General features: G+C 45.5%; 1 protein-coding gene across 1 annotated transcript in view; it reads left to right on the forward strand.

Moving 5' to 3' along the window:
* PTEN (phosphatase and tensin homolog) overlaps positions 1 to 17,554 on the forward strand; it is a 49,490-nt gene that overhangs the window by 14,397 nt on the left and 17,539 nt on the right. Inside the window, exons 2-5 of the mRNA XM_039553760.1 lie at positions 1,544 to 1,628; positions 6,279 to 6,323; positions 11,089 to 11,132; positions 14,346 to 14,584. Coding sequence (XP_039409694.1) covers positions 1,544 to 1,628; positions 6,279 to 6,323; positions 11,089 to 11,132; positions 14,346 to 14,584 — 413 coding nt within the window. The remainder of the gene's footprint in view (positions 1 to 1,543; positions 1,629 to 6,278; positions 6,324 to 11,088; positions 11,133 to 14,345; positions 14,585 to 17,554) is intronic.

A 17,554-nucleotide genomic window follows, 5' to 3' on the forward strand; every position in this document is an offset into this window, starting at 1 on the left:
AAGGAGGGGCTTTGGAGGATAAATGCTGGAACTGGGAGTAGGGAGGAATCAGGCTGAAATTGGGAAGGAGGAGGGAGTGATAGGGTGTATTACCCAGGTAATTCACAGTTAATATAATTTAGATCCAGTTTCTTCTGCTTATGGCAAGGAGGAACTGATAAAACAGACATTGCTAATTATATAGCGCCTTTTGTTAATTAAAGAGGTGTGAACTGCTTGCTGAGTAAAATAGATCAGAGGGAAATTCAAAGTTTGTGATTTGAGGTTATCCCAAGCTCTGTAAGTTAAGCACTTTAATGTTTGGGGTTTTTTTTTCCCCAGTATGTGTTTTTTAGTGTTAGGGCAAGTACAGAATAAACTGGGAACCAGACACAAACCTGTTTCAGTGTCTGTTTTTAAGGCAGCTACAAATATTTATTTGGCTTGCTCCAGAGCTTTCATATTTTTCTCATTGTCTGTACAAATCATCTGTTGAACGGCCCAAGCAGACCAATGTCTATTAATACTTGGATTACAACACAGTAAATGCTAATTCTTTTTTTTTTTTTTTTTTTTTTTTTGAGAGTACAAAACATTATTTCCGTGTATTCAGTTCCCAATGTTTTTCTGAAGCCTTGCAGTTAATGGTGTCAATGCGGAACTTGGTCTGTGCTGCTGTGCTCTGAGGACTTGTGGGAACTTTGCAAGGGTGGAGTAAAGTAGTTTGTGTCCTACTTCAGGCTTTTTGTCATGTACAAGTAACTGGAATTTTAATATCTTGGACCCTGATGCAGTGTCTCCCATTCTGATGTGATTATTCTTTGGAGCTTTGGTATATTTTGACCATGAAAATAAAAACGCGTCTTAAAAAGAGTGGGATAATTTAGGTTGAGAGGGCCCTCTGGAAATCACCTCCTCCAGCCCCCTTTTTAAAGCAGGGCCAACTTCAAACATATCATGCTTTGTTCTTGCTATTCTAAAATTAGTTTGAGGAGGAGTATGTTAATGTGGCAGGGTATGGGCTGTTTCGAGCTGCTGCTTTCATTTTTGGTCGCTTTTCAGCACAGCTTTTGTGCTACATTATCATTTCTAATAATGCTTAAAACTTGGGAGGACTTTTCGTTTCTGGAATTGTGTTTAAAAAAAAAATCCATGTATCATTTTGCCACAGGGAAAATAAATACCAGTAATTTTCTAGCAGTTGTGAATTCTTTACTACATCAACTCTAGATGAAAACTTAAAATTTCCTTACTTGCCCTTTTTCCTTAGCATTGATTTGTTTGGCCTAAATTCTTTTATCCTGGGTTGATTCTGGCAAGTGAATTGCAGGTAGTTCAGAATAAGAAATGAGAATATTTGTTCAGAAGTGGGTAATTGTTGGGGTTTTTTTGGTAAGCAAGATATGTAATCCTTTTCAGATCTGCGCATTCCCATCTATTGCTTGCAGTCTGTTGGAGTTGTTGCTCTGATTTGGGTACAGCTCCACATTTGATTAATATCCATTTAATGCTTTTGTAGGCATTTCACGTGCTTTACAAATATTTCCGTAACTTGCACATTCAGATATTTATCCAAACATAATTGCTATGGGCTTTCCTGCGGAGAGGCTTGAAGGAGTGTACCGGAACAACATTGATGATGTAGTAAGGTAAGGATTTATTTTTCTTTTCCTTAGCTTACAAAACTTGAATATTCTTTTCTGCACTCAGTTATGTCCTGCTGAGGAAAGGATGTGTGTTCTGACTTGTAGAAATGGTGAGATTTCTTGCATCACGTAGATGTTGCCTGAACAGCTTTCCCAAGAAATGTTGGAAACAACAAAAAATGGCCAGGCTGCTGTTCTGGGTTGATCTCAAATGCATATGGTCTGCCTTTTTAGTGTGAAAAATTAACTTCACTAACTTGTTTTGGAGTGGAAAAAAACCTGGTTATTTACTTATAGAAAGACATCAATCCATGCCTCTCTTCAGTGTCAAGGTTTTCCTTAGGTAGCTGATGGTATTTCAGGATAAGTTTTCCCTTTTCCTTTCTTAAACTGATAAATTAAGTGCTTGATAAGTAAATTTTGATTTCGAATAGTAAATATAGGTGACTTTATCTAAAGGCTTTTACATTTGGTAGTGTTCGGTAATTATGGACAAGGAGAAAGATCATCTAAAATCTGTTATTGCTGGTAAAAACCCCCATAGGTTGTCATTTTTCACTTCAAATAAAGTCATTACTCTGAATTGCTGGCTACAGCTGAGGAAGAGGTGGAGAGTGTTGTAGGAACACTGTTGTAATTCATTTAGTCAAAACCCTACCTGGAGAGTGTGAGAGGTTGCATTAAAAACCAAACACTTGGTAGAAGTTGCCAAAAGTTTGTGGTTTTAGGATTAGAAGTTGGGATTTTTGTGAAGCTGTGATGCTTTAGAGGTCATTTGAAGTCATGAGCTCAGTAGCTCCATGAGAGACTTGGCCCTTGGGGCTGGGGGATAATGCAGGTTTTAATGAAGGTTTTCAGGGAAGGTGGGAGTGGGAGTGTCTGCTTCCAGGTGTGACGTGCCATGGGGAGTTTCCCATAATTGTGCAAAGTGTTCCCACATGACATCCTTGTGTCTCAGCTGGAGAGACATGGATTGGATGGATGGAGCACCCAGTGGGTACAGGACTGGCTGGATGGCTGCAGGCAAAGAGTTGTGGGCAGCAGCTCATGGTTCCTGTGGAGACCTTGAGCTGTGGGGTCCCTGAGGGGCTGGTACTGCTCAGCAGCTCTGTGGGTGACATGGACAGTGGGATTGAGGCACCCTCAGCACGTCCAGTGGTGACACCGAGCTGTGTGGGGCAGTCACATGCTGGAGGGAAGGGATGGATCCAGAGTGAGCTGGACAGGCTGAGCCCACACCGACCTCATGGAGTCCAACAAAGTGAAGTGCAAGTCCTGCCCCTGGGTCAGGGCAGCCCCCTGAGGGATCAGTCCAGGCTGGGGATGAGCAGCTGGAGAAGGACCTGGGGGTGCTGTGGGTAGGAGCTGGGACCCAGAACCCCCCCGTGCCCTGGGCTGAGCCCCCAGCATGGGCAGCAGGGGAGGGGGGGATTCTGCCCCTGTGCTCAGGTGAGACCCCACCTGGAATTCTGTGCACAGTTCTGGTGCCTCCAACACAAGGAGGACATGGAACTGTTGGAGCAGGTCCAGAGGAGGCCACTGAGTTGCTGAGGGGACTGGAGCACCTCCCCTCTGGAGCCAGGCTGGGAGAGCTGGGGCTGCTCAGCCGGGAGAGGAGAAGGTTGTGTGGAGAGCTCACAGCTCCTTCCAGGGTCTGAAGGGATACAGGGGAAACTGGAGAGGGACCCTGCAGCAGGAACTGGAGGGCCAGGACACAGGGAATGGCTTCCCAGTGCCAGAGGGGGCAGGATTAGATTGGGTGTTATGAAGGAATTGTTGGCTGTGAGGGTGGGCAGGCCCTGGCACAGGGTGCCCAGAGCAGCTGGGGCTGCCCCTGGATCCCTGGCAGTGTCCAAGGCCAGGTTGGACATTGGGGCTTGGAGCAGCCTGGGACAGTGGAAGGTATCCCTGCCCATGGCAGGGGTGGGAACTGGATGAGCTTTAAGGTCCTTTCCCACCCAGACTGTTCTGGGATTCCATGATTCTGCAATTGTTGGCAGGCAGAAGTAGGGCTGCTGGAATTTCCCTGGAGATTGCATCCAGGTTGGTACAGAAGTGAGCTGAACTCCTCGGTTCCCACCCTGGGAGGACTCATCACCTCACCTGACAGTCAGTGGCTCCCTGCACAGCTGCACTCAGCTGGGCTCCAGCGGGTTGGTTTTGCATGTTCAACTGTCATGACGAAAATCACCCTCCACAAATAGCACTGAGAGTGTCAGAGCCGGGAGCTGACCAGGCTGGGGGAAGTGCAGTGCCTGCACTCTCTGGTGCTATGGTGAGAAGTCATCACTTGTCCAGAGCTGGGCAGATCCGTGAGGGCCAGTGCAGCAGGCAGGAAGCACTGTTAGAGAGTGTGTGTACCTGTGTGTGTGTGTGTGTGTCTGCTGGGGCTGTTAACAGAGGGTGAACTTGTGTTCTCGAATCCTGTGGTTCCACACAGGAAAACATTGCTTGGGGAGGTTGGGGCTGTCCCTGGATCCCTGGCAGTGTCCAAGGCCAGGTTGGATGGAGCTTGGAGCAGCCTGGGACAGTGGGAGGTGTCCCTGCCCATGGCAGGGGTGGAACTGGATGGGCCTTAAGGTCCCTCCCAAGCCCCAAACTCCAGCCAGCCTTCTTTCCCAGCAGTTAGAGGCACCTTTTCATGAGGCTGATGAAATAGCCAGTCCCTGATGAACTCCACCTTTGAAAATTGTGGGATAGGGGCAAAGGCTGGACTTTGGATAAATCACAGAATGGTTTTGATTGGAAGGTATTTTCTCATTCCAGCCCCTGCTGTGGGCAGGGACACCTTCCACTGTCCCAGGCTGCTCCAAGCCCCAATGTCCAAGCTGGCCTTGGACACCTCCAGGGATTTAGGGGCACCCTGTGCCAGGGCCTCACCACCCTCTCAGCCAAGAATTTCTTCCTAATACCTAATCTAACATGGGAATAATGTAAATAAATATCAGTAGCCAGGAGTCTTGGAAGGCCCTCTTCCATTCACGGCGTTGATTTCAGTAGCTTCTGAATGAAGGAAAATACATTTTAGTGGTTGAGTAGGTAGATATGTGTAAATTAGATTTTAGTACTGGAATGCCTATATAATTATTAAGCTGTCCATAAATGATGATCAAAAGGAGCAGTGATCACCTAAAAGCATCATCCACCAAATTAAGATAAGCAGAGATGTAAATTAAGTGACTGCAGGGAACTGGATGCTCAATTATGATTTAAACAAGAATAAAATGTGATCATGCAGCATTCTGCATGTTGCAGTCCTCATCTGCTCCAGTCATCTTTTTGTTGTGGATTTTTTTTTCCGAGTGCTTTTTATGCAGAAATTCAAGGTGCTCGAGCTCCCGAGCAATTGGTATTGAGCCAGGATCATCCAGCAGTGGGCTTTTTCTGAATAGCTGGTACCCTGACGAATTCCAGGCTATTGCTGGATGAGAAGTCCAGCCTGCACTGCTGGCTGTCTCCTGTGACTGACACTTGGAGAGGTTTTGGATGGAATTTTGTCCTTAAAAAAAAATCCTTGCCTGGAAGCTTATACTCCACTGTGTGGATGTTCCTGAAGAGCAGAGCCGGCTCTCCTCACTCTCCGGTGTGTGTTAACAAGCAGGAGCATCTCCTGAAACAAATCCCCGTGTCCACCAGCTTCCTGAGGCTCTCCAAGGCTGCCAACAGGGGCACCAGTGGGAGTCACGGAGTGTATTTTCCTGATGCGCTGGGAATCTGCCACTCGGCGCTGCACAAGGAGCGCTCACATCTGTTCCCATTTGAACGCAGGCCTTTAACCACAGAGCTGTTCTAGGTTCTTCTGGAATATTATGACCGATAACCAGAGCTTGTTTTTGCTTGAGCTTTCCAGGATTTCAGCAGCTAGTGTTTCTTTTCAATTTGAACAGCCTGTTCTGTCATGGCTAATTAAATTCCTTCTGGCTGATGTGCAGATACACACTGTTGATGATGTTAAGTGTAAACATTTGCATGTTATTTCTTCTTGCACATTGCCAGGTGACACATCATATATAATCACAGCAATTCTGATGAATCATGCTTGCAGTTTGGCTCGCCGAGGCTTGTATGGGAAGTTTGTGTTCCAAAGTGAGCATGGAAATGAAATGAGTGTGAAAAAGTGTAGTGGTCCTCCTTCCAAAACCCAGAATATCACTGGGGACTGATTTCAGTGGCAAATAATAAAAAACCTGGGATTAAAATGAGTGATTCTGGCTGGAGCTGGAACACAAGAGTTATTTTAACTGCTTTTCTTCATTTGGCAAAATATTTTGCATAAATGATTGAATGGGAGGTGTTTACAGATACCTGGTGTAATTAGTGCTTTCTGGTTAAAAATAAACAAGCCTTCCTGAGCTTCTTACAGTGATCTGCAGGTGTTTTAGGAATCAGGAAATCAGTCCATGCACAGTAGATATTTCAGTTTCAGGTCAGATCTTGGTTTCCTTAGTTGCATTAGTCGTGTTATCCATACTGCTGGATTATTTGGATGAGTGAGATTTCCAACACGCTGCCTCCTTGATTTTTGGGGCACTGCAGGGCTGGGACTGGAAATGCAGAACTGCACATGCTGGGTGGTGCTTTAAGGATGCTGCAAATTAAGGTCAACATTAGTGCAATGTATATTAATACCTGCTTTTTTTTTTTTTCTTGAAGGTTTTTGGATTCAAAGCATAAAAACCATTACAAGATATACAATCTGTAAGTATGCTCTTAAAGATGCATTCTCCAAAATAATGACTTCTGAAAATAGCTGAGGAGTGCAAGTGGCTTGCTGCTGTCCTGAAGCAGAGCTGGAGATGTTTTGCACATTTCTTAAAACAATTAAGGCTGATTGAGAGCACTGGTACTTCATTTAGTGGAGCTGAGTGAGGTTAAATGAAATGCTGGTGTGTATTCATGTTACTTGAACGCTTTTAAATGACTTGGCATCCAGCCCATCTGGAGCTTGGGCCATGTGATTAAAAAGTGAAAAGTAATTCACAGCAGGCTTTCTGTTCATGTATTAATGTCCAATTGCCAAATATTTTCCTGGGTTTTTCTCTATGCTTTTTTAATCAGACTGCATTGGTACCCAGACTCTGTTTGCTTCCTCCCTCTTCTTGTCTGTCCCTGTTTATTACTTTGAAAAAGCTGTTGGAGCAATTGGTGGTGGTTTCTCACTTCTCTGAGTGTAGTGTTTTCCTCTGAAAGTTTATTTCTGCAGAAAGTTGTTATTGTTACAGGAATTTTCTGGGTTGGGTGGGTTTTTTTTGTTGTTGTTGTTCCTTCATCAAACTTATATGTTAGTTTAGGCTAATTTCATTTGTATAAATTATTTGGTGATGTCAGCTGATGTTGAAGAGTCATGCTTTTCCTACCCCTCATTTTTTCCTGAAAATCTAAGTTGAAGATTGATTCTCTGCACTGTTACAGCTTTACTTTTTTTAATGAGTATGCTCCTAAACATCTGCAATTAATAGAAAAATTACTATAGTACTGAAATCCAGGCAGTGTGTGACATTGTAATCTGTCGGCCATTAAAATAAATATTTAAAAATAAGAATTTAAACCTGCCTCTACGTTAACTAAATGATTATTCATCAATCAGCTGCTTCCTGATATTGGAGAGAAGTGACAGCAGAAGCTGAAGAACCTCACAGTGGTCATTGAAGTTGTTGTGGGGTAGGATGGGGCAGAAAAAGATACATAAATGGAAGAGTCATTGGCCACCTTTCATAGATTTCAGTAGCACAATTATATTTTCCAGCTTAGGAGCTTTCCAGAGTGTTACCCTTTTAATAGATGGATAAAATTTCTGGGTGGAAAGGCCAGTGCTTCCCAGCAGAGCTGATGGCTCCTTGGCATGTGGGTGCAGGTAGAGGAGGTAATTCCTGCCTCTCTCCCTTTGGAGTCCTCTGGAGTCAGCACTGGAGAATCCGGATCATTTAAAATCAAACTACCCTGGGTAATCAGTCCCCCCAAAGCCTCCTGGCAGCTCCTGCCTGTTTTGGGGAGCAAGGCAGAGCAAGAACAGCTAAACTCAGGCTGCTGCCGCCTGGGGCCAGTGCAGCTGTCACCTGCTGGGAGGGGTGGCTTTGGTGTCCCTGACGTGGGCTGGGTTTGCTGAGCCCCTCGTTCCAGTGTGGCTCCAGAGGTGCCAGCTAACAACCAGAGGTTGCTGGTGTAAACTCGTCAGAAAGTAGGGTTTTAGTGAGTCTGAGCATCTTTTCGAGCACCACCTCCCTGAGGAGCTACTTGCTAAGTTTCCACTTTGCTGTCTGCCAGAAATCTCATTTTACTGAAAAAAAGCTCAACCCAGTTCCCCCAGCCCTGCAGAGGAAGAGCTTTAAAGTTTGTGAGTGAAAAGAACAGTGACGAGGCAAATGCATTTGACGTTTCTGGTGCTGCTCTGTGTGTTTTCAGCTGTGGAAAAAACTTGTCCAGGTGTGCCAAAGGTTTTTGTCTTCAGGCTTTTATATGAAAATTGATTTCCTTGTTGCTAACTGCAAAACAGTCACAAATGAGACTTCCTAGAATTACTGTATTCATCCTCAGATGCAAACTTTTGGAGGATTAAACTGTTTATCCCTGTCTGGAGAGGCCAGGTTATCTCTTAATCTTTGTGCAGGCAAAGTTTATACACATAAAATGCCATCAGGTGAATTGTGGCGATGTTTGGTCAGGAGATGGGAAGGAATTGCATCCATCAGGTATTCCAGAGAACTTCATGTCTTCAGATAAAGCTGATCCTTTGTAAATAATGATCTATTGTCTGTGTTTCAAAGCAGGAGGTGGGAGTTCAGAAGAGTTATGTGATTATAGTCAGAATTATTTCAAAATCTGTCATGGGATTTGAGTTCCCTTAAGGTAGCTGTTCCACGAAGTTGATAATGATGTGTGTATTGAGCAGCTTTATCTAAAAGGATTTAGAGATTTTTCTGAAATTATGTCAGCTATGCCCCATCCTCACATCTTGGCTTTTAACTTCCCAGCAGTTTGAGCAGTTTGATTTTCCTTCTTGTTTGTGTTGCTTCTCTCCTGTGTTCCTTTAACCCCTTGCTATTTCTTCAGTATTCCCCTTTAATTTAAATTTGTTCTTCCACTTTGATCTCCTAACTTCCCGTGCTGCCGGATTGTCACCTGCCCTGTTGTAATCATCTCCATCTTCTGCAGTGGATTTCCTTGAGCTGTCCTACAGGCAGGTGGTTAAAGGAAGGAGTTCTGATGAAAATGGGATTTTCTGTGCTTGCTGTGTCCCTGGGGCTGGGCTCTGGCAGAGGAAGCCCATAGTCCTGTCAGCAGTGGGACCACGACTGATCAGGAAGGTGCCTGGCTGGCAGGATTTTGCTTCTGGGTTGCTTTAAACTCACTTTGATCTTAAGGAGGATCCCAAGAACAGGCCAACCCCTTCCTTACCTCAAAAATGCAAACAAATATTCAGGTTTCATCTGGAGATCTGACTGTCTTTCAGCTATAATAGTGTTTAAAAGCCCCACAGCTGCGTTGGAAGTGTTAAGTCCCCCCAGTATCCCCAGAGTGTGTGTTGGTGGGATTTCTGCTGCAAAACCACACGGATTTGGTGCAGCTGAGGCTGGAGCTCTGCATTGGTTGTGTTCAGCTCCCAGAAGAGGGCAGAGGGAGGGACATGACCATGTCTTCAGTTTCCATCCTTGGTATCAACAAAATGGTTTTTTTTATCCCTCAGGGTATTCTACTTGATGATACTGTCTAGAAGTTCCAAATTTGATGGTTTTCTGCCCATATGTGGATTTTTTTTAAACATTTGAAGACTTTCATCTCTTACTCCCCATTTGAGCTGGGTGTTTCTTTAAAAGGAGGCAGGAAACTTTCCTGGATAAGATGCTTTGTGTTAACTGCTTTGCTTCCTAGCAGCCTCCAAAGTTCCTGTGCTGAGGGCTGCTCCATCCCCCTTGGATGTACATCCTGCATCCAGCCTTTCTTCTCAAAGGCTCGAGTGCACGTAGCATTTTTGTGAGTCCCCTCTGCCAGCTTAACCTGCTCACTTCTGACCCAGAGAAAGTGTCAGCAATGTGATTGGAGTTGTGAAAGCTGCCAGGCTTTTCCCTGGCAGAGGATAGCTCCGAGAAGGCTCTGGAATCCAGGGAAGGGGAAGCACTGAGAGCATGTGCAGCCCCAGCAGAGCTGCCTGTGTCCCTGCCTGTGTCTGTCGTGGGCAGAGCTCAGGGCAGCACTGGGAGGCTCCAGTTACAGTCGCGCAAGGAGCAGCCCAAAAGTCTGAGTGTCTGAAAGTGTCAGCTAAGCTCCACATGGCTCCAAAGGGCTGCAGTCATAACATACCTGGTAAGCAGAGATGAGTTCATGCCAGTCCTGAAACTGGTGTGGGAATTAGAATCCTCTGAAGAGTATGGGCTGTAACCAGAACTGAACACCTAGGTGTGATTTGTCTACTGAAATGACTCCAGTAGTTGTGTTTCAACCTCTTTCATAGAATCCCAGAATGGTTTGGGTTGGAAGGACCTTAAACATCATCTTGTTCCAACCCCCTGCCGTGGGCAGGGATGCCATTCACTAGGTCAGGTTGCTCAGGTCCCCATCCAAGCTGCTCTTGGCAGGATTTGAGGCAGGATTGTTCCCAGTTCTCCTTTCTGAACTGCGCTTCCACTCACACCATTTTGCCTGCAGGGAGCAGCTCCAAGGCAAGTTCTAGAGGGTATGCACTCTTGCCTTCTTTCCCCTTACCCCAAGATCTGATCTGGTCATTCCTTAATACGCTGTTTTGGGGTTGTTTCTGCCTGTGACTGGTGTTTATCCTTGGGCAAGTCACCCTGTAAGGCAAATCCAGTGTGGTTTGCTGTGCTCCTGTCCAGCTGGAGAGGGTCTCCTCGAGTGGTGAGAGACTGATGCGACTCCAGAGCCTTCAGAAATGTACCATGTCCCAGGTCTGAGGGGGAACATGGCTGACTGGCTTACAGGGTTCACTTAAATTCAGGAATCAATGCCAAGTGGCAGAGCAGTGTCCCAATCCCTGCTTGATACAAGTGGTCTCTGTGATAATACTCAGCGGGGCTCGTGGTGGTCCTGCGATGTCCTTGTGACCCCCATCACTCCGAGCACCCGTGCTGCTGCTGAGGCACCGTGACCTGTGTTCTGAGGATCCCTTGGGTGAAGGTCACAGCTGTCTGCTGTCCGTGTGTTTGGCAGCAGAAAGGTGCTCCAGTGCTGGAGCTGCTCGTGCACGGGGTTAGAGGGTAATAATCCATTGCATTACGTGCATGAATTGAGTCACGCTGACTAAAACTACAATTACCAGAGGGCGAGTATTTGCCTTGCAGTAAAAGAACTCATACTTTAGCGAGCAGTCTGCAGCAAAACAGTTTTTCTGTGTGTAACCTCTAGTTTTAAATCATAAAGGTGATGGGCATGCATGATTTTCCTGGGTGTGACAGATGCTGGGAGTGCCTCAGAGACTTGTCTTGAACTCTTGTCTATTTTTCTTTTTCAGATGTGCTGAAAGACATTATGACACCGCCAAATTTAACTGCAGAGGTACGTTTCTACTGCCTAATGTGTGTTCTCGTGGATCCTCAGTGAATGGAGGCCTAAAGGAGGAGCTGATGAATAGTCGTGTAGGAGATTTGGGCACAAGGAATGATGTCAGATTGCTTTGAGTCATTGGAAAAACTTGCTGTATTCTTGGTGCTTTCAAAAAAGTGTGTTCCTGACAGTTAAAGATCAAGATCTAATAAAAAGTCTACAGTTGCAAGAAATTTCTGCAGAATGGGTTACACAGAAGGTTCAGTTCAGTGAAGTACAAACTTCTTGTACAGTTTACACATGAGGCTCGGAGGAGTCTGGTTTTTATGAAGGCTGAAAATGGAGAACACTTAAGCCACTATCACTATACATATAAAGCAACTTTTGGAAGATCTGGCAGGACCTTCAGATGCTAAAAAAAAATTAATTCCCATATGATGCCTCTTAGAGACAAGTTGGGTCTTTGACACTTTGCAGAGCTACCAAAAGCAGTGGGGAATCTTTCAGGGGTGCCTTTTGACCAGCTCCTTGTGAGTGGATACTCATGTACCTGTTGTGTCAGTATTACCTCCCCAGCTAATAAATAAATGCGGGTTTACCTTTGTTCTTTGGCCAGAGGAGCATCTCTTGCTCAGTAGTAGAGCTTGTAGTTCCTGTGCTTCAGATGAGGGGAGATGAGGAGTTCTTGTACCTTCAGAATTGTAGGAGATGAACAAATTTTGGCCTCACTGGCTTATTCTACATCATAGCAAGGGCTTAACTTCTGGTTTTCATTTTTATTATTTTAAGCCATCCTTTTAGTTATGAAGAAGATTTAGAACGTGACCAAAATATAATTGGCTGCTTTAATGTGTGAATATAGAAGGACTGAAATTGTCTTGTTGAAATTGTCACTGCTTCTGATTTGCTCTTACAATGTTGAATGACAGTGCCCTGAAACCTCACTCCATACACACCAGCCAGAAAAAAGTATTTTAGGATCTGCTTGAGCAGTGCTTTGGGTAAGAAGAGAAGAGGACGTGTTCTAATATGGCCAGAACATATGTTTGCTTTAATTTCTGCTTTTTGGTACGGGGGTGCTCAGCTCCCTTCGCTGTCAATCCCAGCCCCAAACGCTGTTTGTGACAGCACCTTTCACAGCTCCTCTGCACAAGATGTGTTGCATTCTTTAATTTTCACCCCCGAATTAGTTAACCTCAGATAACCAAATTGGTGACTCAGGACTTCCCTTAGCAGAGGAACAAAAGTTCCACTTGAGAGTCTCCTGAAGTGAACTGACTGCAAAGGGAGCTTCTGATTCGTACACTGAGCTTGAAACACCAGAGTAGTTCGTTACTTACCCAGGATGATCTTGCATCACATTAAACACTGAAAGCTCTTCATCTTCTTTGAGCACTAGCTTTGTGTCCATGGTTTTTCCAGTTTCTGAAATCCTTCCATGCTGGAATTGCCTTCTGCTTTGCCACAGGCTTTCCTTTCCTTTTTTTTTTTTTTTTTTTTTTTTTTTTTTTTTTTTTTTAAACTCTTCTATGTGCTATGGGATTTTTCTTACAACATGTAGGGGCTTGGAGAGAGTAATCAGGACTATTCTCCATGCTGTGTGCTCCACTGCTAGGAGTCAAAATCCATGGAGGGACCTGCACCTTTCTCAAGGACCTGCTCAAGACCGTGCATTTTAGTGTTTCCTTTCTCTTAATCCCTCCGCACCGTCCCAGGGCACCCATTTCATCTTCTCACTCCAGCTTTGAAGGAGGTACCACGAGGTTTGCTTTTGATTGCAAATCTTGGATAGCATCTTCAGCGTCCTGTGAGTGCTTGTGGTTTTTCAGGCTGTTCTTTCAGGACTTCTTGACTCCCCTTTTTGTGGGAACCTTGCTGGCTGTAGTTGTGATTGTCTGTATGGCTTTGAGTCTAATTTGCAGCAGTTTTTCAGCTTCTTTTCTTAGGGATTTCTAAATAAATTCCGTCTTGAAGTTCACATAAAACTTTGGGGATCATTTGGGAAGCCTTTGGATCTTCCACATGGAAGAGTTTATTACTGTGTGTTGATGTTTGTGAACATGTGTTGCCTCTTCAGCAAAGATGATTCACTTTATCAGCTTCCCTGTTTGTTCTGGGAGATGAAGTGGGCAGTCTGTCCTCTGAGTGAATAAACTGTGGATCCCTCCAAAAGGCTGTGGACTTGTCCTGCAGTCCTTTAGCAGTTCCATAACTTCATCCCTCACTTCTGCTCTTGGAGTCCTTGGGGATTCATCAAAAGGAGCCCTGTGTGCGTGACTACAGAGCAGTGCTTACGAAACCAATACAGGCACTTGCCAAAAAATGAAATGTATTCATTTTTAGCCCAGAAAAGGAAATGCTGTTTCTAGCTGAGAATTTTGAAGTGAACCAGAGTTGTGTTTGTAAGATCCCAAGGCTGTCAGAGGGGAATTGGGGTGCACTTCATCAAGTGCTGTTCTGCTGAAAGCAGAACCTTGTGTGTAGTGCTGCTGGTCAGGGGGACATTGTTGCTCATCTGATCTGAAGTGGGAGAAGTTTGGGTGCTTCTCTCTGCTTATTTTTGGCTCTCTTGGGTTTCCTTCCATTTCCTGCATCGCTCAAAATTCTTTCCATCTCCAGATGGAAAAAAGTGTGTGAATACACCCATGCAGAAAGGACAGTGTTGCTTGGTGCCCCATAAGTGTTGCCAGTGCCTTACCTGAGATTGCTCTCCCAGTTACCATTTGTGAAATACGGAAATGGCAGGTTTTTATTTCACAAGGCCTTTGAGCGAATTCGGAGAGTTTGTTCCCATTGTAGAGCCAACTGTGTTCAGTAATTTTTCAGCAAAGCTCCTGTTGTCTGCTCAGTGGCTGAGGTCTGGCCTTGTTCTCTCTCAGCAGGTAGTTTAATTATTGCTGGAGTAATGGCTTTTCACAAGGTTATTCTGTGTGCCAGCACGCTCCTAAATTCTAGAAAATTCGTGTTACAGAGCCTGTGCCACTCGGTTCAATAGAGGTGTGAAATAGTTGCTTCATGGAGCAAGATGCCTGCTGATGGATTACTGGAGAAATGTCTGCAGTGCTTATGACATGATGAATAATACTGGAATTAAAAATACATCTAGATATGTAAGATGGGGGGTTTATTGAATAACTTAATTTTTACATGCTTGTCACAAAGGTTGACCTGTCTGAGCTTGCTTTGCCTGCCGAGGTTCTGATGAACTCCTCCTTCTCCCTGCAGTTGCACAGTACCCTTTTGAAGACCATAACCCACCACAGCTGGAGCTCATCAAACCTTTTTGTGAAGATCTTGACCAGTGGCTAAGTGAAGATGACAATCATGTGGCAGCAATCCACTGTAAAGCTGGAAAGGGACGAACTGGTGTAATGATTTGTGCATATTTGTTGCATCGAGGCAAGTTTTTAAGGGCCCAAGAAGCCCTGGATTTCTATGGGGAAGTAAGGACCAGAGACAAGAAGGTGAGCTGTTCCTTGTTCTTCTGTCCCCCTACCTGTAACTTGCTGCTTTTCCTCCTTGAGGTCCATTTGATGCTCAAACCCTTTAAGAAATCCATCCCATCAGTTGCAATGTCCAATTTAGCTTCAATAGGATTGGATCAGTGCAGCTGGAAATGGAACAGCTTTCCTGAGCAGCAGTAGCCTTTAGTCATAACACTAAACCAGCCTGGTTTTAACATGTCCTGTTCAAGAAGACCTGGACAGTTGATTTTAAATGGCTTTTTCAGCACTGTTCTGCCACGTGGTGCATCAGAGGGGCAGTGAACTTTCTCGTTCAGCATTTTCAGCCCAAATGCAAGGATTGTTCCAGCTTATTGTGCCTGAATGGATGAGTTGTTCATCTCCTCAGGTTCCCTTAACTGCTGTGGTGGGGTTTGGAGATGCATAGGGGACTATCCCGACTGGAAGACCCTTATTGTTGGATGCCCCTCGTCAGTAAAGGGTAGTTAAGAACCTTTCTGGCAGGGCTAGGCCTCATTGATGGGAATTTAACCTCCTTATTTGAAATCTTCTCCAAAGGCGATAAAGTGGGACTTTTAAGGTCATTTTAGCAAGTTTCCCTGCTCACCTGCCATTATTTCCCTGAGTGTGTTGGTTGAGCATCCCAAGGGGTCATCCCTGCAAGCCAGTTCCAGCCTCCTCAGGCACAGAGCTCTCTCTGTTCCTGGAGTATTTGCACAAAGTATTAATTTCACAGTGTGTTGCTCTCTAATAAGAAGAGCTTCGTGTCTGAAGGCTCTTGAGAGCAGAAGTGTCACATAAGGAATTTTAGAATTTGCCTGTTAATTCATTGGAAGGAGCAAGTGACTCCCAAGTTAGCTCTCCTGACAAGGTGGAGCTGTTATTCCGTGTCCTGCTGAGATGGTTGTGGTGTAGTACTGCAGTGGAGACAAGGTCAAGGTTTCCCATCAAAACTTTCGTGGCTTTTGGTAAAAGTGCATGAGAGAGACCAGGAATGAGCAGTGTGCTGACTAAACAGAGTAGATGACTCCTGCTGATAAGGATTATCTCCAGGGCTGGATAAAACAGCATGAAAACTACAGAACTGAACAAATACACAGTGAAGTGTCGTGCCTCAGTTTCCCTTTTGTGAAAAGAAGGTTGTATTTCTCCAAGTTGGAGGTGAGGTCAGTCGGGTGTTTGTCAGTACCTCAGGGCTACCTTGGGCATCTTGGAGGGGAGGGAGAACTCAGTAAACAGGAGTAGTGAGAGCCTTGTTTACTTCACTGTAAATACTGTCTGTAACCAGCAACTTGTTTTGGTTTCAATGTCTCTACTGCAAGAGTTGACTTTTTTCCCCCCTTACAGCTCCACTTGAGTGTGGTTATCTTGATGTGGCCAGTGGGCAGCATGTGGTTCACATAATCCTTCAGTAGTGTTTATAAACAGGTATTCCAGTGGAGGCTCCTGGAGCCTTTTCTTCCCTTGTGGCCCATATTTCAGCGTTATATGTCAAGTGCTGCTCTCTGATTTGATATTTCACCACACCTTTGTATAACTGACTTCCTCAATTCGGAGTCAATGAGGCATCAAAAGAGCTGTTTGCACAAAGGGACAAGCAAACGCCTTTTTTCTTTCTCTTTGGCCCAGCAGAGGTATGATAAAGGAGAACTGGCTCTAAGAGGTACCAGATTTCCTTGGTTTAAAGCAAGGACAAGGTGCCCACTTCGCACATAGCTGCTGAGAGCAGCCCGGCTACAATCACTGCTGCCATTAATGCTCATGGCAAAGTGCTGCTCCGAGGGCTCAGGCTGTGCTGGCAGGAAGTGTGAGTCTAATTGCAAGAGGAAGTATGACTAATTGGTCAAGAGCACAGCCCTGAGTACTTCTGGAGCCAGCTTTTCCCGAGTGCCTGCCGGGAGAAGCAGCTCCAGGGAGGCCTTTGCACCATCAAGTCAGAGGTGGTGTAGGTGAGGCTCAGAGTGGCTGCACAGGCTGTTCTTGTGCTGGGCAGCAAGACACTGCAGAGCCCAGGCTGTCTCTGACCAAACCCTCCCGTGGGGTTTTTTATTTCCTCTGCAAGCTGCCTCTTTTAACTTCTGAAACTCATTGTAGTGGGGGAACTCTGTCAGAAGAAGGGAGTGATGAAGATTAGAAAGTATTGGCTGCGTGGTGGTGTCTGTCAGTCTCCACCACTGTAGAACAGGAGTGATTTTTACTTTCCTTTTGCACCAAAGGAGACAGACTTTTCTGAACTGGGGTAAAGAACTGTAATTGTCCAGAAGTAACCTCAAAAAAAGTCCTCTAAAGAAGCTGCTGCTTCCAGTGTTTGAAGTGATTAGTTTATCCTGCTTTTTTCCTTATGATGGATACTGACACACTACTGTGGTGACAAAGACTGGCAGCTTACCTTCCTACAGCTGGAGAAAGTCTTTATTTATTCCTGCTTCTGCCTTGGAGGGTTCTTTGGTGAGGATTAGGCTTGGAAGGAGGCTCAGTGGATGGGGATCAGCTGTTCAAGTGCTGGAGCATTCTTTGAGCAACATACTGTTCTATTTTCAAGGATGGCACCTGAGAGTTCTCCAGTGGGGAAAGGCTGAGAGATTTGGGATTGTCCAGCCTGGAGAGGAGAAGCGCTGGGGTGACCTCATTGTGGCCTTCCAGTGCCTGAAGGAGCTACAGGAAACATGGAGAGAGACTCTTTACAAGGGCTGGAGTGCCAGGACACAGGGAATGGCTTCCCAGTGCCAGAGGGCAGGGCTGGATGGGATATTGGGAAGGAATTGTTCCCTGGGAGGGTGGGCAGGCCCTGGCACAGGGTGCCCAGAGCAGCTGGGGCTGCCCCTGGATCCCTGGCAGTGCCCAAGGCCAGGCTGGACACTGGGGCTTGGAGCAGCCTGGGACAGTGGAAGGTGTCCCTGCCATGGCAGGGTGGCACTGGATGGGCTGGTGGGCTCCAAGTTCCCTTCCAGCCCAGACCATGCTGTGTTT

Source organism: Corvus cornix, chromosome 6 (genome assembly GCF_000738735.6).
Source record: "Corvus cornix cornix isolate S_Up_H32 chromosome 6, ASM73873v5, whole genome shotgun sequence".
NCBI classification, from domain to species: domain Eukaryota; kingdom Metazoa; phylum Chordata; class Aves; order Passeriformes; family Corvidae; genus Corvus; species Corvus cornix.